At 48.8% G+C, this 22422-nt stretch overlaps 1 protein-coding gene across 1 annotated transcript; it reads left to right on the plus strand.

Moving 5' to 3' along the window:
* Window positions 1-1551: 1551 nt before the first annotated feature.
* On the plus strand, window positions 1552-21380 carry CNOT6L (CCR4-NOT transcription complex subunit 6 like). The gene is made up of 12 exons (XM_063414997.1): window positions 1552-1715; window positions 14688-14809; window positions 14923-15109; window positions 15501-15586; window positions 15925-16014; window positions 16787-16855; window positions 17121-17278; window positions 17624-17778; window positions 18229-18380; window positions 19104-19328; window positions 19794-19996; window positions 20143-21380. Exons 2-12 carry the CDS (start codon window positions 14698-14700, stop codon window positions 20353-20355), a joined length of 1650 nt encoding a protein of 549 aa, XP_063271067.1. The 5' UTR covers window positions 1552-1715; window positions 14688-14697; the 3' UTR covers window positions 20356-21380.
* Window positions 21381-22422: the final 1042 nt, after the last annotated feature.

The following is a 22422-nucleotide window of genomic DNA, read 5'->3' on the forward strand; positions in this document are numbered from 1 at the left end:
TCTCCTGGAGCAGCATCCACTTACAAAGACTTTTTAAAACCATCTCCTGAGCTGTTCACATTCACACCACAAACTATAATGGTTAAAGGAGGCTTTTATTCCACACTGACGTGCTTTTGACTAAAAACATTCCAATCCCACAGTCTTCTCCACTCCGTGTATGTCCAAGATTTATTTAAATTAGGGATATGTGGCCATGTAAATTTCACAATCAAATCATGTCCAAGAGTTTTAAAATCAGGCATATGTGGCTACATAAAATTCCCCAATGGGTCCACATCCAAGAATTTTTAAATCAGACAGTGGTCGCTGTGTAAAACAAGTTGTAACATAATAAGTTCATCCAATCCAACTCCCAGCTCAGTGACCTGGGGAAGGATGGAGATGGGGAGGTGTGGGGGTGATGGGAGGAAAAGAAACCCTCCTCGGTTAAAAAGCCTCAGCTGAGGAGTGACAAACATTTGTTTAAAACTCAGGGGGGGAAATGAAATGATTTTGGATGGGCACTCGGCACGTGTGACTCCCGCAGAGAGGCGGTGTGTGAGAGGAGACTGCTCAATGTGCACCTGTGGCCAGGTAACCTTGGCCATCATCCCGCAATCCCCGGCGAGCCTCTGGCTTTTTACACACGAGGTCTCTGCTGAGGCCCCCGGATTTTGGGAGAAACACGGGTTCACAGTTAATGTGCATTCATCCCCCAAACCTCACTCGCTCCAAGGCCTGTTTCCTAAACACCCCTTGCTCCACCGCTGGGGCACTTTCTGCTCTCCGGCCATCAATGAACTTTCTGCGTCCAGCATGAGCTCAGGCAGCTGCAGTAGAAAGCAAATTCCAATTAAAAGCCCCAGAGCCTGATGTCTTGTCCCTCCCTGCACTCCCCCGACCACTTGTTGCTTCCTCAGACATTCCCTATGCCTCCCTGGTGCTTTTTTCTTTTTTTCCAGCACGGTTTTCCCTCTTGGGCACGCACAGACCCGCATCCTCCCGCGCCCAGCTGCTGCTCGTGTTTTATCTTTCAGTCCCCCTTTCCCTCACGTCCGTCCCAGTGGGCATCCAAAGGGATGCTGGTGTGTCTGTGACGGGCTCCAGCACCAGAGCCACATTTACCTGCGCTTCCCGGCTCCAGCTGCCCACAAGGGTCCGTGCCACCGACACTTGGGCGCCGAATAAAACCCCATCACCTAGAGGAGGAGAAACAAAGCTGTCAGGCACCGACGAGATGCCCGCACACTCCAATCCCCGCTGAACGCGGGGCACCCCGGATTCCCAGGTGGATTCTTCCTTCCCCCACCGCAGCGCGATGACAGCCGCGTCCTCGCCTGTAAAACCGGGGCGTAAAACCGAGGGGGGGACAAAGGAGGGGGAAAACTGCGGGGGTAAAGCGGCTCGGGGGGGTTCTTTCGGGCCCCTGCCGGTGCTGCGGCCGCCCGACCGTGAGCTCCGGCACGGCCCCGCGAGTGCCCGCGCTCCCCCCGCCGCGGCCCCGGCACCGCCCGCCGCCACCTCCCCGCGCCCGCCCCCGTCTCCTCCGCCCTGCGCGCCCCGGCCGCCGCTCCTCCTCCTCTTCTTCCTCCTCCTCCTCGCCGCCGCCGCCGCTGCCGCCGCCCGGGCCCCGCGGCTCCGTCCCCGCCGCCCGCGGGCCGCCGCCCGCATGTCGTGTGCGCCCGCCCCGCCGCGCCGCCGCCGGCCCCGCCGCCCCGCCGCGCCGCATGCAGGTGAGACGGGCGGGAGCGGCCCCGCCGCCATGTCGGGCCCCGCCGGCAGCGCCGCGGCCGGGCCGCGTGTGCGGGGCTGCGGGCAGAGCCCCCGCCGCGGGGCGATGGCGGTCGGCCCCGCGGGGCCGGCCCGGAGGCCGCGGCGGCGGCGCTGCGGCCGGAGCTGCCCGAGGGGATGCCGCGCTCGCCTCGGAGCCGCGGGTGGCGGCCGTGGGGCCAGCCGTGCTCGTGGGGCCGATTCCGGGCATGGGGGGAACATCGGCCGTGGGACGAATCCCGGCCGTGGGGTGAACCGTGGTCGTGGGGCAAACCCGGGCCCCGGAGTGAATCCCGGCCGTGAGGCGATCCTCAGCCGTGGGACAAATCCCAGCCGTGGGACGATCCCCAGCCGAGGGGCAAGCCGCTGTGGTGGGGCAGATCCCGGCCACGGGGTGGACCCCGGCTGTGGGGTGAATCCCGGTCGTGGGGTAAATCCCGGTCATGGGGCAGAGCCCAGCCTTGAGGCGAACCTCAGCCGCGGGACTAATCCCAGCCGTGAGGTGAGCCACGGCTGTAGGGTGAGACTTGGCCGTGGGGCGAGCGCTGGCCCCAATCCCCTTCACGTGCCGCGGTGGGACCTTGGCCTGGCGCCGTGGGTGACCCCCGGTGTGTTGGTGAGGGCGTGTTTGGGGTGAGGGTACTTTTGGGGTCAGGATGTTTTGGGGAGACACTGGTCTCGCCACCTTTTCTCGGTGATTCTCAGTGGTCCGCAGCAGTTCCGTAGGAGGAGGATGACAGGAGTGTCACCTGCAATAAAACCTGGGCTGCCAACCCAGGCCGTGGTGCTTGCAGATGAAAGCACGCTTAAACACTGAGTTTTGTTACAGTCTGGGCTCGCTTGTTAAACTGAAGTGCTTCTGGTAAATGTGGTGGAGGGCTCTGTTGCTCCCAGACACACCACACTTTATCTGACCTTCTGGAAATCTTTAGACCAGTGGCTTTTACTGGGCTCTTTTGGAAACTTTGAGTATTTGTTTTGGGGAGGTACAACTTCTGAGCTGCCGTGCTGATAAGGATTTTACACGGCCTTGGTTAAGCGGGGAATTTTTTACAATTAAATCTGTATCGGTGCCCTCCCCTCTCACCCACCTAGAAGTTGTTCATGATGTGTAGACATGGCTGTTAATGAAAGTGATGGCAACGTGTTTATTTTTAATAAGAAAAACTAGCACTTTATTCCTAACAACGTGACACAACCCAGGGAATTCCTAGAAGCTGTATCCCAGTGTGGAGGGCCAGAGAGCTCTCAGGAAGGCAGAGCACGGCCTTTACAAAGACAGCGCTGCCAGTGATTTTATTTCCGTGTTCTCCCTGTGAGAAATAGAGAAAGGGGTCCTGCCACGTCCTGTCCCGGAGGGCAGCATCCCTGGGCTCGGCCACCTGCTGGCGGTGCCTCCCAGCAGATCCAGGCTGGCGGGACACCGCGTTTGGCTCTGCGCCGCCTGCAGAGCCCGAGCCGATGTCCCGGACCGAGCCCTGCTCCTCCGGGCGCCCCTCCCCACCGGGGGAGGCATTTCCAGCCTGGTTTCAGAACGGTGCTCTGGAGCGGAGGGACAGCGGGCACTGCTGACACCTCACTGCTCCGTGCTTTGGAATAACGATCCACATCACCAACCTGCAGGATCGTGTCGGTTCACCCAAACAGAACTTGTGTTTGAGCTCCAGCCCGGGCATTAAATCTCCTCCAGAGGTGACTGAGATGCCAAAAGCCCTGTTGCAGCGTGCCTGTTGGGTTTCACGGAACCGTGGAAATTCTGCAGTGCTCTGCTGTCTGCTAAACAAATCCTGTTAAACACTTTCAGTTTTGTTCCCTTCTTACTATTAAAAGCGGGGGCTGCTCCAAGTGCTGAAGTACAGCACAATTTAATTTATTCCCTTTTATCTCTTCCTACAGGGGCTCTTTCTCATTTAGTTTGTGCATTTAATTGAAGGATAAAACTCAGTGTAAATGGCCCATAGGTGTTCCTGTGCAAAGTTTCGTTTTCTCCCATCCCTGGAAGGTCAGACCCTCATGTGTCAGGGGTGAAACTCCCCATCAGCAGACTGCTGGACAGACTTCCCTCTGCTGCAGCTGAAAAGGGCACAACTTTGCAGGTTCGTGTCGGTGGCTGCGGAGTTTCCCAGCAGGTCTGCATGCGAGCTTCTGCTGGCACAGCTCTGTCTGCGCGCGGTGCCGGAGCGTGACCCGTCACTGACACAGCTGTGCCAGCAGAAGCCCCAGCTGCAGGAGCAGTTATCTGCAGAAGTGCACTTTTACTGATAGAGCTTGTTTTCGTTTTCTAAAGGGTGTTTTTCCCTGGCCCTGGTAGCACACCACTTCCAGGGATGCAGCCTGCTCAGGCATTTATCTGCCTGGCTGGGAAGGGAAGGGCAGGGACGGCTGCTCCAGGTTTATTTGCCATGCGTGGCTCTCCTGTTCCCATCCAGAATCTGTAGGAGCTCCGTGACATTCGCACTGGGAATTCTCTTGTGGAAGTAAATGATGTTATGGCTGTTTTCTTTCCATCAGAAGGTGTTGCTATAACTTCCAGTTCATGGGATAAACTGGGATTATTTTGTTGCTTTCCATTAACAGCTGTGGTTTTGCAAAAAGCCAGGCAGGCTTTTGACCAAGTTTAGCTTTCGCACCAGTCCTAGGAGAAATAAGCCAGAAAGTGATCCCGAGGTATGTGTGTGGATTCTATTAGGAGAATGAAAAAGCACCAGTGGGGAAAAATTAATTAATTTCCACACTGGGTAAGTCTCTACTTAATTTAAATCTAAACCACCAAGAATTAAAACTAAGAGTTAGGTAGATCACAGCAGCCACTGGCTTTTTTGTTTGAGTCAATGTGCACAAATGGGGGGATGTGTCTCTTTTTTCTTATTAAAACCTTCCTCAAGGTTTTAAGTGGTAAAATTATGCATCAGTAACATGCACAATTTCCAGGCAAACTTTCTTGAACCACCCCCAAGAAGTTCTGCTTTTATCAGCTGCAATCTGCTGGACACTTTTGGGTTACTTGAGTTTAAAAGGGGAGATAAATCCAAATAAGTGCTTACTTTTTACTTGCTTACTGTTTATTGGCAAGAGATTTTGGGAGTGCCAAAAGGGCACTCAAGACACGGGATGTAACCTGATTTGCAGACTCCTGAGAAAGCAGAAATAACAGTGGAGCTCAGTTTTTTGGGAGCATAAGATGGCATTTGTGAAAAATTTTAAAAAAAAGTTAAAATATGTCTTAGGCATATTTAGATTCAGGAGGATTTGCTGTGGATTTAGTGCTTTAGAGCATTAAATGCTAAGCCTCTTGTAATATTTTTTTTGTCCAGATTCTGTGGTTCTCTTGATGGCAGGCTGTAATCAAGGCTTGGGTTCTTGTTACGGTGACAGTGTGGTCTAACTTTACCTTCTGATTAATTCTTTGGGTTCCAGTGATTTGTCTGTGGAGCTTCTCCATCTCACCTGTAATGATTTAAAAACAAAAGAATGAAAAAAAAGGGAAAAAAAGAAGAGGTTTCTTTATCAAGATCCCTTGGTGGTGACAATATTTCTGGAATTCTGCTGCTCTCCTTGCCTGTCTTTTGTGCACCTTGGGGCTGTCATCAAACTTCCCACCACAAGACCACCCCAGCAAGGTCAACTTAGAGTAAACTGAAGTGTCTGGTAGGAAATGGCAAAAAGAACCTAACATGCACGGGATTTTCTGGATCCATTTGTGCCCTCAGATCTCAGAGCTGGACGCAGAGAGCGCCGTGGAAGGCCTTTAGCTGAACCTGCTAACTGGCTCTGTTGGCAGAGCCAACAGAGTAATTGTAAATTCACAATTTAGTAAATTCACAAAAGGGCTACATGACACCTCCAGTGTCAGGGTGCTGGGCCTGACTTGGGTGCTGTTGTGTGGGAGAAAATTCCTCTCTCAGAGTTGAAAATGAGAAAATAAAATCCACACTCCTCTCAAAAGAAAAACCAAACTGAAGTTACTCTAAATCAAAGACAGCACTGGAAGAAAATCTTTCTGGAATCCTGTTTACAAGAAGAACTTTTGCAATCTCTTGGGTATCTCCCTCCAGAGATGTAACTTTAGGAGTGTTCAGCCACCAGCAGGAAGCGATTTGACAGGTGGTCATGGAAAACAGAATTAAAGATAGGCAGAAATGCACTGTGGGCTGTTCTACAAGAAATACATTTCATCCCTTTGAGAGGCAGAAGTCAAACCAGCACTTAGAAAAATGCTCCAGGATGAACAAAAAGCAGCTCCAAGCAGTTGTAGCTACAAGTCATGTGCGGTCAGTGAGCACAGGGATTTGGGGAGCTGCACCCAGACCAGGGAAGAGAACCCCAGTGGGCTGTTGGGTGTCTTGCACAGGAGTAATTGTAGCCTGCGTGTGCAGACACAGATCAGTTACGTCTGTGTGCTCACCCGTACCCTGGCATTTCCTGGTGGCTGTCATTACTGGTGTTTATGACTGCACAGCACCACTTAAGCTCACCATTCACCTCTGTGTGCTGTAGTGTCTTCCCTGCTCTGCTTGCCTGGGGAGGAGCTTGGTGTTTTTTCTGAGAAAGACAGAAAAAATGTGAATAAAAGGGCTGTGGGACTCCAAATGCAGATTTGCAGGATATGAAGGCTGGGATGTAAGTGCATGTTCTAAGTTAAAATTATCCTTTCAGCAGGCGTCCAAGTTTTGGGTTCCCCACTTGCAGCTGGAAGGTTGGGAAATTTCAGACATGAAGAGACAAATCCTTCAGAACACCCTGCCACCATCCCTGTTGATGTGAATCTGGATTATTCCTTACCCTAAACAAAGCATAAAGGGAAACCTCTTGTGCCCTCAGCCAGGAGCAGCAGGAATTTTTATGGCTGGGAAACTACCGGCAGCAGCTCTGCTCCCCGGGCCTTTCCCCTTCCCAAGGTATGCACCCACCTGTGCTCTCCAGGGGCTGTGTTGGGAACAGGGATGCAAAGCAAAGCCACCACAAGTGTCCTTTATCCTGGCCACCAACCCTTCCACAATTACCTCTGCACGCCAGCAGCTCCCCACGCTGCTGCTTCCAACCCTGGAAGGGAAGATACCCAGTTAAAGATCTTACATGCTTTTTTTAAAGGCAAAAAAGTTCCTAGGCTGAGGCAGCTCCGCAGGCTGCAGGAGAGGCAGGAATGTTTAGCCTTGTGTAGCTGCAGAGGGACCCTCCCTCCTTGCTTTGGTGTCAAACACATTCTTTTAAGTTCATCAGATTCCGGGAGTACAAAGAAAAGTACAAAACCCATAAGCTTTTGGTCAAGCTGTTAATAATAATCAGGATTTGTGGATGGTGTTCAAGTTTGCTGTTTACCCTTTAGGGCAGCTGAATGGATTGCTCCGGTAGTTTTCCCCTTGCTTTTCAGGAATGCTTCCATCTGAGTGAACATCTTTGTGCCTTCTAATCACAAATTAGTTTTGCTTTTTTTTCTTTTTCCTTCCTAAGAAATCAATCTAAAGGCCCTTTCAAAAAGCTCTGGATTTAAGCCCCATCTAAAAAGAGTGCAGAAGCCCTCCTTCTGCAGATTTGTAGCTCTTTTTCCATAGGATACTCCCAGGAAAACTGGTAAATGGGGAAAGCAGAAAACATACTTTGTCTGCTTTGCTGGATATCACCATCCTGTGTGAGATCACAAGGGGGGTGTATGTTCCAAAAAACACCCCTGGTCCTTTTCCTGAGTCAGCCTCAACACTCGGAGAATATCCTTTGCTCTTCCCACTTCCTCTATAGCTTAAAATTCAGTTTCAACTTACTGCATTACATTACTTTACAACTGGCCCTGGCAGTGGGAAAGATCCAGCACAGGATGAATGACTGCCCAGCCAAAAATTCCACTTGTGAACGCCTTTCCTTTCATCCCTTTTTGTTCTGGAAGGTTAAGAAAGCAAAAGGAAAGCAGGGCCAGATGACTTCTCACATACCAGAACAGCCCCAAATGCCAGGAGGAGCTGGGCTCACATTTTTTAACTCCATCCAAGTCACATCTTGCCACTGAGAGCAGGTCAATCTCCAGGGACGTGTTTGTACCTGTGCAACGAGCCTCTTCCTCCTCCTTAGTCTGGAGCAAAGACTGGGAAGGAGTGGAGTGCATCAGAGGAATCAGGAATGTTTGGAGGGGATGGGAGAAGCAAATCTATTTGGTATTTTGAGACCCGTGGATAAACCAAGAGGTTTGAGACTGGGCCTGTGCTGAACTGCAAGGTGGTTTTCTGCCTGCTCTGGGAACCCCCAGGTGCTTCTCGTGCAGTTAAAGGGGGAATAATTCAGTTTTAAGTCATTGCCCATTTATTTCCTGGCAGCTGCAGGTCTGAACAAAACAACCCTGGACGTGGGGAGATGAGTATAACTCTCTAGTATTTTCTGCTTGGAAAATTATGTGGTTGAAAACCTCAGGCTGTCAACAAGGCTTCAGCATTCCTGAATCCATACCTGCCTCCTGCACCTACCCACCGTGTGTGTGCTCTTCCTTTACCCTCCAATTCTGTACAGCAGGCAAGGTAGCACTGGGGCTTTGGACTGCATTTGTCTTCTCTAACTTTCTTTCAGAGAGCTCTGTAATTAACCTTTAGCTTGCCAATATGTTAAGAAATATCAGAAAACCAACCTGTTTGAAAAACTACAGCAAAACTTGCCAAAGGTATTCCTTGGCTTTAGGTGAAATCCCTTCACGTGGCTGAACAGAGGAAGCAACACAAGTTGAGCCTCTCTTCTGGCACAGGTTACTCAGAGAAGCCGGGTAACTCAAAGCAGGAGTGCCTGCCCCTCCATCCCTGGAAGTGCCCAAGGCCAGGCTGGACAGGGCTTGGAGCAGCCTGGGACAGTGGAAGGTGTCCCCACCCATGGCAAGGAGGTGGATCTGGGTGGGCTTAAAGGTTCCTCCCAACCCAAACCAGTCTGGGATTCTGTTTGGAAGTTTAAGTATGGTGTAAATGCTCATGGGAAAGACTGGGATAATCAGATACAGAAGCAGCTGAACTATCTTCTAATATTCAAATAATATGCTTTGCTCAGGCTATTAGGCAAACTTTGCTTCTTCTGAGATTAAAATGCAAAGTACATTTAAACACACCCTCTGGAGAACAGGGTTTATTCCTATAAACTGGGGGGGGTTTAACAGATCCCTTCTCTCTTCTCCTGAGCATACAAGCACAGCTACTTTGAGCACTAGTGCAGCATCCTGTGGCCTGTCCAAAATGAAAAGGCTCATTTATTGGGCCAGTGATTGCAAAACAGTTTCCACTATCGGTGTGTGCTTTTTCCTTTGGCCTTTTTTCTCTTTTTCTCCTCCTTTCTTTTAAAATCTTGAGCTTTGACTCATCCAAATTTACTTGTGGTTGAACAAGGCAAGCCTTGTAACTCTAAAGCCGTTTGAATTAAGTTTTACAGATTTCTTTGGATTGTAGAGGGAGAGTCACTGAAGTGTTGCTGGGCTTTGCTGATTTTGTGGAAGGGCTGGCAGTCTCCCACTGAAAAGGGAAGATGACACCGTGGCCGTGGAAATGATCTCATTTCTTTTCTCCTAGCACAAACTTTGCTTTGAAGGATGAAAGGGTATTGATGATTCCAACTGTATCTTTTGGTTCATTGAGAAGACCTCTCCCGAGTTCCTGCAGTGTGCGTGGACTCATAATTCCCGTGTAGTTTTGCTCAAAAAACAGGTCAATAGCTGACTTCTCTCCAGGTATCGATCCTGAGGAGTTGAATGAGCTCGGTGTTGGCTCTCAGCAGCAGCCTGAGCAGGGTCTTTATCATTTCTGAGGAGTGACTGAATGGGTGTCACATCAGCCTTGTCAGTAGAACAGCTCTTCCCCTCATGGCTCAGAGGGACACTGCACACCACGGCACTGCCAGCTCTCTCTGCTCGTGCTGTTGGGAGTTTTCTGCCTCCCTAGTCCTAGGAAAACCTCCTGCTTCAAGTTGCAGCCACACATGGCTGCTTCTCTTCCATGCCCACAGCCCAGGATGGTGTTTTGTCTTGATCCAGCGCTGGCTTCTTCCTTCCCCAGACTCCTGGTGACTTCAGCTCCTAATCCTTTAAGCCACTCAGTCCTGGATCTCATTAGAAGCCCAGCACTCTCCAGGGGATGGAGCAGCATTGCAAATGGGTCATTTCTCTGAAACAGTGCAAGATACTTGTGTAAATAAATAAGTACACTGTTTAAACCAGCCCTTTGGGGGCTTCTGATGACATTTATTTACAGGCTGGCTTCTGGAAACACTTCATGCCCTACAGTAGCCCCTTGCATGCATTTCTGGTAAGCAGAGCCTATTTTGGGGAGCAGCCTGCCCTGTGATTCCATGTAAAGCAGCCTCAGGAGCTGCTCTGGAAGCACAAAGTGTAAAAGGCACCTGCAGACAAAGGCAAACACTCAGTGATCTGTTGTGGACGTTCAGGAGTTGTCTTGCACACCCTGAGAGGTACCAGGCTGCTTCCAGCAGGGCAGGAACTGTTCCTTTGGAGCGAGGGCTGACTCTTAACCAAACACAGCAATAAAAAGCAGCTGTGTAATGCTGTGTACCATTTCCATGCAGTAAATAGTTCAGCTGGTCCTGTAACTGGGGCTGTGACTTGGAGGAAAAGGAAGGGTGGAAACCTGGATATTCTTGTGTTACCTGTGATTTAAGAAAAGACTGCTTCATTTAGAGGAGATGAGGGAATGAGGGGAATAACTAGTGGGTGTATGTCAGTGGGACAATTAGCATTTCCATCAAGTGAGTGCCAGTTGGCTCTGGAATTAATCAAATACAGCTCGTTCCCTCCCTTCCCACTCCTCCCCTTGGCTTTTGCTGTTTGCTTCTGTGACTTGTCTGTGCTTCTCTGGGCTCAAAGAGATAATGTGGAGCCCCCTGGGATCCCAGCACCACTGAATTTACTGCCAGCTGCGGGTCTGTGGTTACCTCTTACCTTTCCCTGTTCCCAACTTGATTTTCCTTGTGCTCTGTGTCAGACTTTCCTCAGGGATTCTTTCAAATCTCCTCAGACATTGTTTTTTAATTGTTTGGGGGTTTTTTAATTAAAAAAACCCACAGTGAGGCATTTATATTTGATTCCCTGCAAATCTCTGTCCCCAGTCAGGGTACTTGGAAAGGAGCTGGAAAGACAGTAAGTACCTGGACTGGCCGACTCGGGTGCTCTTTGAATTCTTGGGAGATGTGGTGTACACAGAGGTGGTTGCACATATTCCTGCAGGAAAGCACCATGAGAAAAGCTGAGATCCACATAAAAGACCATCAGAATTTCCCATTCTCCAATATTGCCTTGCTGATTTATACACACGAGATCCTGTATATAGGGATATAGCAAAGAGTTCACCTTAAGATAACACATCTGTACATACCCCAGTCTTGGCACGTTTCTTTAAATCCCCCTAACATCCCCTTGAACAATCACCTGCTTTTCCTCCCCCCCAGAGTACTCCAAGCCAGTTTTTGTATTTGTGGGTATTGGCTGTGCTTCTCTTCTCCTTGGGGAGGCCGAAATGCGGAGACTTTTGTCACACTCCTAAAAGCAGAGCAGTGCAGACGAGCAGCCTTCCTCTCCCCCCTTTGCAGCCACTCGGGCCTGATTACAAAACACATAAATAGACCTTTAGATGAACAGATAAAAATGGTGCTGTTTCGCAGCTTTCAGCCCAGCTCCCAGCGCTGGACAACGTGTGTGTACACACGCGCACGCCCCGCCAGCCGGGATCGCGGATTCCTGGGAGGGATCACCAGATGGAAGGGGATGGACACAGCCCTGCTCGGGGGAGGGAGGAGCCACTCAGGGCTGGCTGCTGGATTGTTTCCAAAACGCTTTGGCACTTTGACTCATCCATATACAGAGGCTGGGGAAAAAAAAAACCAAAACAATCACAAAGAATGTCACCGGGCTGAAGGGAGGGTTTGGAGCTGTGCCAGACATCCATGAACACAGGGCTGCAGCAGGATGCAGGCTGAGCTCTGCTCTGTTTGCCTCCTCGTTTGACAGCTCATTTATGCACTGAGGTATAAAAGAACTTAAACAAAACATCTTATGGTCACTGTAATTTAAGATATGCATCTTCTACACTGTTTGGGAGGGGACTGTGTGTTTGAAACCCAGAAGTTCCTGTTGTTTCTTGCCCAAAAAACACTTCTTCATATTAAAAGCCTCTGCTGCAACCCAGTATCTCAACTTTTCCTCTCTGACACTCTTCACACCTTCAGTAGCATTCCATTATTGGTTTGTTTTTTCTCTCCAGGCTTTAAATGATAGTCAGCATGCCTCATACACAAAAAAACCCCAGCAAATAAAACAGCATAAAACCCCAAAAGTCCAAGGAAGAGGAAGGCCTAGTGGTGGAAACACAGTACCTGCCCCTGGCCCTTCTTTATAGCCACCTCAGAAAGCTGCTTAGGCTCACCCAGGACCACACCTAGGGTTCCAGCTGAGTAATCCTGCTCTGCCAGTCATCTCTGGGTTTTTGGAGATGGACTTGGACCTAAAGAGTTATTTTAGGAACCCCCAGAGCTTAAATATTGTTCTTACTAATGCATTGATGTCCTCATCTCCAGGTTTTCTTTAATTTACACAAAATCAGGAAGAGATTTTGTGTTTATTTTACATGAAATCAGGGTCACGCTATATAAGTCTGGATCTGTAGCAGAAAGCAAGTCTTAGTAGCTTCAGAAGTCCTCCAAGGGGAGCCTTTAGGAGAAAAGCCAGCCAAAATTTTCACTGATGTGCTGCAGAGTTTGGGGTTAATGGATTCAGGGAACTCAGTGTAGCTCCCTGAAGCCTGAGCAAAAACAGGTTGGGATTTCTGGATACTGTTTTAGTTCCAGGACAAGCGGAATGGGAGATGGGAACGGCACAAGTTGGGAACCCAGGCAGAATTCATTTTTTGCCTGGGAAAAGAATTATACACGTTGACTTTCAAGTCTTGCTCAATGTTGCTGTGATGCAGAAGGAGGGGAAAAAAGTGCGTTTGATTTAGGCTTGTTTTCCCCTTTCTGTAACTGTGGCAATGACACTGCTGCCTGTTTGACTCACCACTATTTCAAAGCAATATTGAAGTGACTAACAGCTGAAAAATGCGCGTGTCCTTCCTCCCAGCTCAGGGCTCACTTCTGTGGAAGGCCCCTGACGGCCACACATCGCCCTGCACTGGCAGAGCACTCCTCCTAACGAGCCATATTTCAACATCATTTAATTGGGTGCCCTCTGAGGCACAATCCTGGAGCTTTCAGATGTGTCAGGGGGTCAGAGGTCATCTGCGGGCTGCTGTGGATGGGCAGGGGCTGGCTCAGGAGGTCTCAGCACCGTGGTTTTAGGGACTTCACCACAGAGCACTCACCCCAGTCCTGGGTTCTGGACAGCAAAGTTTGCCGTGTCTTGGATCCAGATGCTGTAGAGGCACAGATCAGTGTAAGATGTGACAGATTAAACAGCAAGGGCAGGTGGAATGGGGCTCTCATGGCCTGGCAGGGACTGTGAGGAATCTGTTCAAGTGCTCCCCACTTCCACAGTGGCACCTGAAGAGCAAAGATAAATCCAGCAAAACCCAAGCACCGGAGATTAGGCACTCCCAAAGCGCAGCCTGCTTGTGTGTGGGGGAAAGGCCGTTCTGATTTTGGGGTTCTGGAATGAAGATGGAAGGATTTCAGGTCTAATCCCTTGTCCTTAAGTAACTGGTTCCCTTCACGGCCCCATGCCAAGCAGTGTGAGCGCAAAATCCTCTTATTCCCGTGACTTCACCTGGAAATAACAGGGGGCTATAATTAGCTGTGGGGCTGGCATTTGCCCCTGCAGTTTCCTTGGGCGTTCGTCAGGGAAGGAAGCAGCAGCCCTGTAACTGAGAGCCTTGGCAGGGGACAGCCCTGAGAGCTCCTGCGTGTGCCGGAACGCTGCTCCGGCTGCGGCATCGGCTGCAAAACACGGCAGGACCTGACCCTCACAAAGGGAAAGTAGAATCTTTGCTTAGCTGGACTCACTGAACAAAACCCTCAACTTGTTACCTCGAATTCAAGTTAGGGTTGTTCAAAGAGCTTCACAGCTACTGCAGCTGGCTGTAGGAGAGACTGAGGGAAGAGCTGCATCCTCTGGAGCAGTGTCTTTGGATTTGTATAAAATCAAGTCTTGTGGATTTTGTGTGTCTGGGAAGGAAAAGACCAGCCAACAGCAAACTCGGCTAACCTTGTGTTTTTAAATCACACACAGCCCTGCTCAGCACAACAGCCTAGGGAGGCATGGAATAAAATCTCTCCCCTGGCAAGTGGATGGTTTTTGAATGGGACATCAGAGCTCCTTTCTGAGAGTCAGGACAATTGGATGACTTTGGTGTGCACAGGCTGCTCCTTAGGCTTCTAATATTCACATTTTGCTCTGGGCTGGAGCCCTTTGTGCCCCAGAACAGCTAAATGGGAATTTTACCTGAGCTCTTTTTATGGCTCCTGGGCCATTAGGATGGATAAAGATCTTGACTGATCCTGGGCATGAAAAAGCACAAAACACAAAAGCTGGACAGTTAATGGGAAAATGGAGCTAATTCCCTCTCAGGCTGCAATTTCAAGCCTTTTATAAGTAGAGTGGAGAAGTGGGACTTAGCATGTTGAAATTAAGGGCCTTCCCTTCAATCCTTGGCTCCCTGTGCAAGCTGCAGCAGGAGGGAGCAATCCGGGAACAGTGGAACGCTGTGATCTTGTTTGCAGGTTCTGCCACAGCAAACAGCTCTGTGAGTTATGGGGGATAAACTGGGAAACGCAGCAGGTGACGGCAGAAACCCCAGGTTCTGAGGAAGAAATGCTCTTTTCCATCCCGGAATGCTGCCAGCTGTGACTGCCTGCTTGGCAGCCCAATATTCATTGTGCATAAACTCTGGGACATTGGGTATCCCTGGGAAAGGTCAGCTCCTGGCAGGATAGAATCAAAGCAATGCCGTGGAGTAACAGTTGTGATGGTCTTTCAGACTAACAGGGATGCCAAAGGAAAAATATGATCCTCCAGATCCTCGCAGAATTTACACCATCATGTCGGCGGAAGAGGTGGCCAACGGGAAGAAGTCGCACTGGGCTGAATTAGAGATCTCGGGTGAGTTGCTTGGGGTTTAAAATCCCATAATTGGTGCCCCAGACCACTCCAGGTCCCATTTTTGTGTCTGGTGGTGCAGAGTGAAGAGGAGGTTCCTTGCCTTCTTCTTTCAGGGAGAGTGCGGAGCTTAAGCACGTCGCTGTGGTCGCTGACACACCTGACTGCTCTGCACCTCAATGACAACAACCTTACTCGCATTCCACCTGATATTGCCAAGCTTCACAATCTGGTTTACCTGGATCTGTCATCCAACAAACTCAGAAGTTTACCAGCAGAACTAGGAAACATGGTGTCTCTCAGGTGAGGGGAACTGTTCTGGTTAACTTCCCCAAAAATCTCTATCTTGGGATCAAGACTTGAGTTTCAGTTTGTTTCCTGTGTTGTGTTTCAAATAATCCTGAAAAACTCCAGAGTGGTGCAGAGCTTCGGCTCTAATAATTACTTTTGGGTTCACTGGGCTTTTTTTCTGATTGTTGATGTATCACTGGTTTCATCCCTGGTTTCATCTTAGGTTTTGTGGCTTTTTTTCCCCTAATGAATGTATGTTTCAGTCGTGCTTTGGCACAGGAAGATTGGCATATTTTTCTAAAATTCAGGGTGAAAAGTGTTCTCTTTGATGATGAGCAGTGTACAGCACCTTAGGAGTTTCTTCTGCAGTAATACTCACCCAGTGTTTTTGCATTTGCTGCAGGGAATTGCTTTTAAATAACAATCTCTTACGGGTTTTGCCTTATGAACTTGGACGGCTCTTCCAGCTGCAAACCCTGGGTTTGAAAGGTGAGCTCTTTCCACTTCCATATGCCTGTGAGTTATTGGGAATCCTGAAGGGGGCTGGGCTCAAAAGCTTCCTCTATTGCCTCAAGGTTTTCTTACAGGTTATTTTAAGCTTTAAGTTGGTAGCAAAAATGACCAGGCAGTTGGGAAAACAATGCTTGTCTTCCTTAATGCTGCTAAACTTCCTTAGGAACTCATTTCAAATTGGCAGTCAGGGAAATAAACCCTTTAACCTGCTAAGTTAATTCATCTGTTCTCATTCTGGGAGAATTTCTTTGGGTGGAAAGCCTCAAGAGAGGCAGGCAGCTGATCCCCCCTCTGTTGTTTTGTGCTGTTGGCAGGCAATCCTTTATCCCAAGATATTCTGAGCCTCTACCAGGATCCAGACGGAACCCGAAAGCTACTGAACTACATGCTTGACAATCTAGCAGGTACAGCCCTATGGATATGGTGGGCAGAAAGGCTTTAAAAGTAGGATTTGCTCCTAAAACGTGACCCTGAGCCACTGGAGGGAGGGTATTTCCTCACTGCTTTAGTGTTTTTGTCAGGTGGCTCCAGTCATATCCCAAAACACACCCTCACACACAGTGGAAGGGGCTGATGTGCACTGTCTAAGGTTCTCCTGTGTTACAGCCAAACGTTCTCTCAGTTCTGTTTGAAACCCTTCAATTACCAACCAAGGGCAAAGTCTGCCTTGCTGAAGCCATTTTGGTTCTCCCCATCTGAAATAATCATTGGAATGCAAGCAGAATGTCAAATTTAGCTTGAGAAACACCATTAAGAACATCCAGTACCTGACTTCAGTCCTGCTTTGTGGTTCCATAACTGAGCCTTGTGGTTTGCCACTCGCTGTCTCCCAGGTTAAGGCACTGCAGGAATGATGGATGCAGGGCGAGGTTCTTGGAGGAGGGGTGGCTGAACCATGCCAGGATTTACCCCTCCTTCTCCAGCAGATTATCCAATGTGCAGGAGTATTTTAGTGGTGCTTCTAAATCTGAAAACAAGAGAAAAAAATAGTCGTGAATCTTACAAATTACAATTTTTCTCTTACTAGAGCTACTCATTTAAATAATTTTTGGCTCCCCTGAAGACTCAGGAAGTGGGGGATGCAAAACACATCATTGTTCAGTCATCACTTTGACTTAGAAATTGTAACTTACAAATAGAAACTCTGAATTAATCACTGGTTTAATTTTTTTGTAGTTCATCCAGAGCAGCTGCCTCCAAGGCCATGGATTACTTTAAAAGAACGAGACCAAATTCTGCCCTCAGGTAAATCTGTGCTTACAAGGTGACACACTGGGAAACTTACCTTGGGCTTCATTTTCCTGGATCAGAGTGAAAACAGCAATTTGTTCATTTGTACTAGAAAAATTAACCTAGGGCCGTGCTGTAAATGCCATTTTTGTCATTTGAATGGGATGCTGGGCATTTCTTTTCCGTGTTGGGCTTTGTCTCAGCTCTTCCAGGCACTCTCTCCAAGCCAAAGAGACAATCTCCAGAGGCTGACAGCCTTTCCCTCTCTCTCTCCTTGCAGCTTCATTTACAGTTATGTGTTACAATGTGTTGTGTGATAAATACGCCAACCGGCAGCTCTATGGCTACTGCCCATCCTGGGCACTCAACTGGGAGTACAGGAAAAAGGGAATCATGGAAGAAATTGTCAACTGTGATGCAGATATCATTAGTCTTCAGGTAATAAAAAATAACTGCATTTTCCATCAGCAACAGAAAACATGAAGCTCCTTGGGAACACTATAGTCACCTGCTGTATTGCAAATTCCAGGTCTTCCCAGTGCAAGCTGTGTATCCATATTCCAGTGTCAAACATACAGGTGTGGGCTACTGCTGTTGGAAATACACCTGTCACTTTGCCTTTGGGGGGATTCCAGGAAATCCAGGAGCACACAGCAGTTCCCAGCAGGCCGTTAGTCTGGGAAGTGACATGGATGGTGCAGCTTTTCTGACTGCAAGCCAGGGCGGGCGCAAGGAAGGGCTTCCTTCACTTCTTCAGCCTGAGGTGTTTGTGTACAATTCTAGGAAGTGGAAACGGAGCAATACTTCACCCTTTTCCTGCCAGCCTTGAAAGAACGGGGATACGACGGATTCTTTTCTCCAAAGTCACGTGCCAAAATCATGTCCGAGCAGGAGAAGAAGCATGTGGATGGCTGCGCGATATTCTTCAAAACGGAAAAGTAAGGGGCAGCACCGGCTTGTAAAGTTCACACTAAAACCTCAGAATAGCTTCCAGTAATTAGGATGGAAGTTTCCCAAAGCCTGAGCTGCCTCTCAGGGTTTTCAGTGCTTCCAGAAAAAAAACCCCCACATCTCTCGGGTCGTGTCTAGAACCATGTGGAGTGGTTTGGAAGAGAGGGAGCGTGTGGGGCAGATATGGGTGTTTTCCAGGTGGGCACTGCCGTGGGTGTTTTCCAGGTGGGCACTGCCGTGGGTGTTTTCCAGGTGGGCACTGCCGTGGGTGTTTTCCAGGTGGGCACTGCTGTGGGGTGTTTTCCAGGTGGGCACTGCTGTGGGGTGTTTTCCAGGTGGGCACTGCCATGGGTGTTTTCCAGGTGGGCACTGCTGTGGGGTGTTTTCCAGGTGGGCACTGCCGTGGGGGTTCACGGGCGTTCTCTCCCGTTGCCCAGGTTCACACTGGTGCAGAAGCACACGGTGGAGTTCAACCAGGTGGCCATGGCCAACTCGGAGGGCTCGGAGGCCATGTTGAACAGAGTGATGACCAAGGACAACATCGGAGTCGCCGTGGTGTTGGAGGTGCACAAGGAATTGTTTGGAGCAAGTGAGTACAGCTGTGGTGTCCTCACTGACACTCAGCTCCACGGACAGGCCTGAGTTATTCCTAGGTGATCCACGCTGTTCCTCTGGGTGGTGCAGCCAAATGCAGCCCATCAGTGGCTCAGACAGGCACAGATGACATGGCCTGGTTGTGCTCACAGCAAGATGCCCAGCATCTGCTTTTCTCCTTTCAAGCTTTTATCCCTGCTTACTTACTCTGTTACGTTCTGCTTGAGCAGCTCAGCTCTCCCAAGGTCACTGTGTTTACACACATTTGCTCTTACCAGTAGTTGTCAACCATGTTCAACTTCTATTTTCAACTCTCTTTTCCTCCCCTGGATTGACTCCTTCCACCCTCCCCCAGTGATTAGATGTCAGTGCTAATGTTCTGATGTGGAAGAAGGAGATGATCAGGTATCTCTTCCTGCCTCCTGATTGACTGATTGTCACATTTTCATTAAGTTTGATCAGATGCAGCAGACAATTCCATGGAACTGCTACGTGCTCTGTCTGCACAGCTGGGCTTTTCATGGCTTCAGAGGAGAAATTCAAAGGCTGGAAGGAGCTTCCCAGGCTGTTTGCAGGCATTTCAGCAGGTTTAAGCAATGAAAACACACCGCACCTACTGGTGTGTCTGACCCTGAGCCCTGAGGAGCTACACCGAGTGTGAACAAGTGGGAACCTGCTGCGTTCGCAGAGCCTCTCACTGCTAAAATTCTTTATCCAGGTATGAAATCGCTTCACGTGGACAAGCAGCTGCTCATCGTGGCCAATGCCCACATGCACTGGGACCCCGAATACTCAGATGTGAAACTCATCCAGACCATGATGTTCGTCTCAGAGCTGAAAAACATCCTGGAGAAAGCCTCAAGCAGGCCCAGTAGCCCGACAGCAGATCCCAACTCTATCCCTCTGGTGCTGTGTGCGGATCTCAACTCACTGCCTGACTCAGGTAAGGCTGGTTTTTTGGCCTGGTTTTTAACTTACCTTCTCAGAATGTTCGAGTTCACCTTTTCCTCTGAAGGTGATGGGGTTGTTTTGCACTCTCCAGGGAGGGCATGGATGAAGGCTTTCCTAGGAACAGCTGCCTTTGGAAATCTAGCTGAAGAGACTGCGAGTCCTCCAGCTGAGTCACCTGCTTTTCATGCTCAGCTGGATGCTCCAGGAGAGCTGGCTGCACCTACAAAAGTGTAGAAAAGCACAGTTAGATCTTAAATAAATCACTAAATAAACACCTGTGCCTGAAGCAGCAATAAGAAGTAGGAAAGATGTGAGTTCTGATGAAGACTTTCTAAGGAGAGGGGTTTGCTTTGCTATCTCTGATCTCGTGATGTCTTGGTGGCATTCTGGTTTTTAACATCCCCAGGCCAACGTTGTCTTTCCAAGCAGCTCCCTAAACCCTTCCCCTTGCCAACAGGTGTGGTGGAATACCTGAGCAATGGCATAGTAGCTGACAACCACAAGGACTTCAAGGAGCTGCGCTACAACGAGTGTCTCATGAACTTCAGCGGCAACGGCAAGAACGGAGCCTCGGAGGGCAGGATCACGCACGGCTTCCAGCTCAAGAGCGCCTACGAGAACAACCTGATGCCTTACACCAATTACACCTTCGACTTCAAAGTAAGCACCCGTGCCTGGGAGTCAGCGGGCTCTGCCGAAGCCCCAGGCTGCCCCTGGGTTGCAGGATGGCTGCAGGGTGTGCCTTACCCCGGTGCCAGCGCGGTGCCCCCGGGCCCTGCCCTCACTGCCCTCTCCTCTCTCCGCAGGGTGTGATTGACTACATTTTCTACTCCAACACTCACATGAACGTGCTCGGAGTCCTGGGGCCCTTGGACCCCCAGTGGCTGGTGGACAACAACATCACGGGCTGCCCGCACCCGCACATCCCCTCCGACCACTTCTCGCTGCTGACGCAGCTGGAGCTGCACCCGCCGCTGCTGCCGCTGGTGAACGGCGTGCACCTGCCCTCCCGCAGGTAGTGCAGCCCCTGCTCACGGACCTGTACATTGTAAATCCCACTGTATAGGAGTGAAGTATGGCCAACCTTCAGCTGCTTCTTCGAGCTCCTTTCCTTATGTGTTTGATATGAGATTTTGCACATTTTGGTGCATATTGGTATCATTTGGCACTAGGGCTGGAACCAAAGTATTATTCCCCTTTCCAGGTTTTTTTAATTTAATTTTTGTTTGTGGGGTTTTTTTTTTATTTTACTTTAAACTGGCTTTTTCTTTTCAGTAGGAAGCTGCACTTAAAAATGGACAAAAGAGATTTTAAAACTTGCATTTAACATATTTCAAGGTAATGCTTTTTTCCAGAACGTGGCAAAGCGTTGAGCCAACCTCTTAGGAGAAAGAAAAACAAAACTATAGAGATGCTTGTTTTGTAGGAAGAATATTAGAAATACTGTTGGTTTGAATCCAAAATGGAGACTCAGCTCTGCATCCAACATAAATTTTGCACATTAGCAAAGCACTTAATACCTGACTATAAATGATTGGCAGCATGGCCCTGCCCCTCATCTCAGTACTATCAGAAAACCAAAGACAGCCAAGTATCTGTGATCAAATTTGAGCTCTAAATCCTCCTGATTCCAATTTGTTTGGGAGCTGTTGTCAGTCAGGACCGAAGTAAAAAGCTGCTGGTTCCTTCCCAAATGTTAATGCTCTTGGATGTGTTGGAAATAATTGTTTTCTTTCCTTTTAATGCTCTGGGTGGCCAGTTCAAAACCTTGTGCCTCAAGAGGCATGAAACATGATGCAATTTTCTAAAAAAAACAAAACAAAAAACAACAAAACACCTGTTTGGCTGCTTAGTGTTTAAAAAAAAGGCACAGTGATAGGAAAAGGTTGTGTCTGTGTTTTTAAGTTTTTCTTTATTCTGCTTTTTTGCTGCTATAAGATTTTCTTGAATTTCTATTTGAAACTTTTCATGCACTTTACTGTTTCTAGTCTCCAAATGTGATATTTTTAATAAATGAAAAACATTTTCCATGATGTGAATGAAATTTTTAAGCAGATTGATAAGCCTATATTTATGTCTCATTCATATACTTCAAAAACAAGTCCAATTTGAATTGTGAAATTAGTTTTAAATACTAAAGAGCTATCTTCTGTCTTGCAAAACTGCCAAGTCAGGCTGTTCCTCTTTAATTAAACATTTCCTTTGTCATTTTATACACAGGAAATTTTCCATAGGGGGGAAAAAAATCAATTGGAATTAAAGGAGAAGCTATTCCCTGACTCTGATTGGGGGCCAGGGAGGGGGTGGAGTGGGCCAGAACGCAAATATGGGTTCAGCAAAGTGACAACTCCCTTGGAAAAGTGCCTAAAAAATGGGGGGTGTCATCTGTGGTCTGGGATCAATTGGAAGCGATGGGAGCTGGGAGAAATTCCTGCACAGCATTTGTGCAAAAACAGAACAAAAAAAGGGGGAAAAAAAGAAAGCCCTTTCCAGAGATGGATTTTCCTCTGGGTGCAGGTATCTCTGTTGGAATATACCTCAGGGCTCCCTACCTGGCCATGGCACATGGATTGGAGAGCACTGGAAAGTAGAATAGCATGAAAAACTTAATTTTGTGGACATTACCTTTCTGTATTCAGCTGCTGTATGTTTTTTGGGGAGGTGTTGCTCCGCTCCGGAGGCGTGCTCTGACTGCTCCTCGCGTTCCTCCGCGCACGGTGATCCCAGCGTGAGCAGTGTGTCCTAACCATACTTCACTCCCAATATTTTTTGAGCTGTTTGTATAAAATGAAATTTCCAATTCGCCCGTGATTGTCTATGAACTGCAGAGGAGCCCATTTAGTAATAAAAATCAAAACCCAGCACCAATGTTTTGTAATATGGGGGTGGGAGAGGACAGGGATGGGAAAACCCAAACCTTGGCAAACGTTGTAAGCTGCTCCAGTCGGTTTCCTTTGGAAATGAGGAAGTGTTTCGTTCTAGCAAATGGAAGTGTTCCATTGCGGGCGGGTGTTCCATTGGATTTTCTCTGCTGCACTTCCCAACGCTCGTCACGCTGTGTGGTTTTTAACACAAAACTGTTACTT

This window comes from Prinia subflava, chromosome 18 (genome assembly GCF_021018805.1).
Source record: "Prinia subflava isolate CZ2003 ecotype Zambia chromosome 18, Cam_Psub_1.2, whole genome shotgun sequence".
In the NCBI taxonomy this organism is placed as follows: Eukaryota; Metazoa; Chordata; class Aves; order Passeriformes; family Cisticolidae; genus Prinia; species Prinia subflava.

What these genes read in the sequence shown, in the direction of transcription:
- CNOT6L (XM_063414997.1), top strand. Translation starts at nt 14,698, where the DNA reads ATGCCAAAGGAAAAATATGATCCTCCAGATCCTCGCAGAATTTACACC. An exon ending in CATGCTTGACAATCTAGCAG is followed by an intron (nt 16,015 to 16,786) that starts GTACAGCCCTAT and finishes ATTTTTTTGTAG; the next exon opens with TTCATCCAGAGCAGCTGCCT. An exon ending in ATTACACCTTCGACTTCAAA is followed by an intron (nt 19,997 to 20,142) that starts GTAAGCACCCGT and finishes CTCTCTCCGCAG; the next exon opens with GGTGTGATTGACTACATTTT.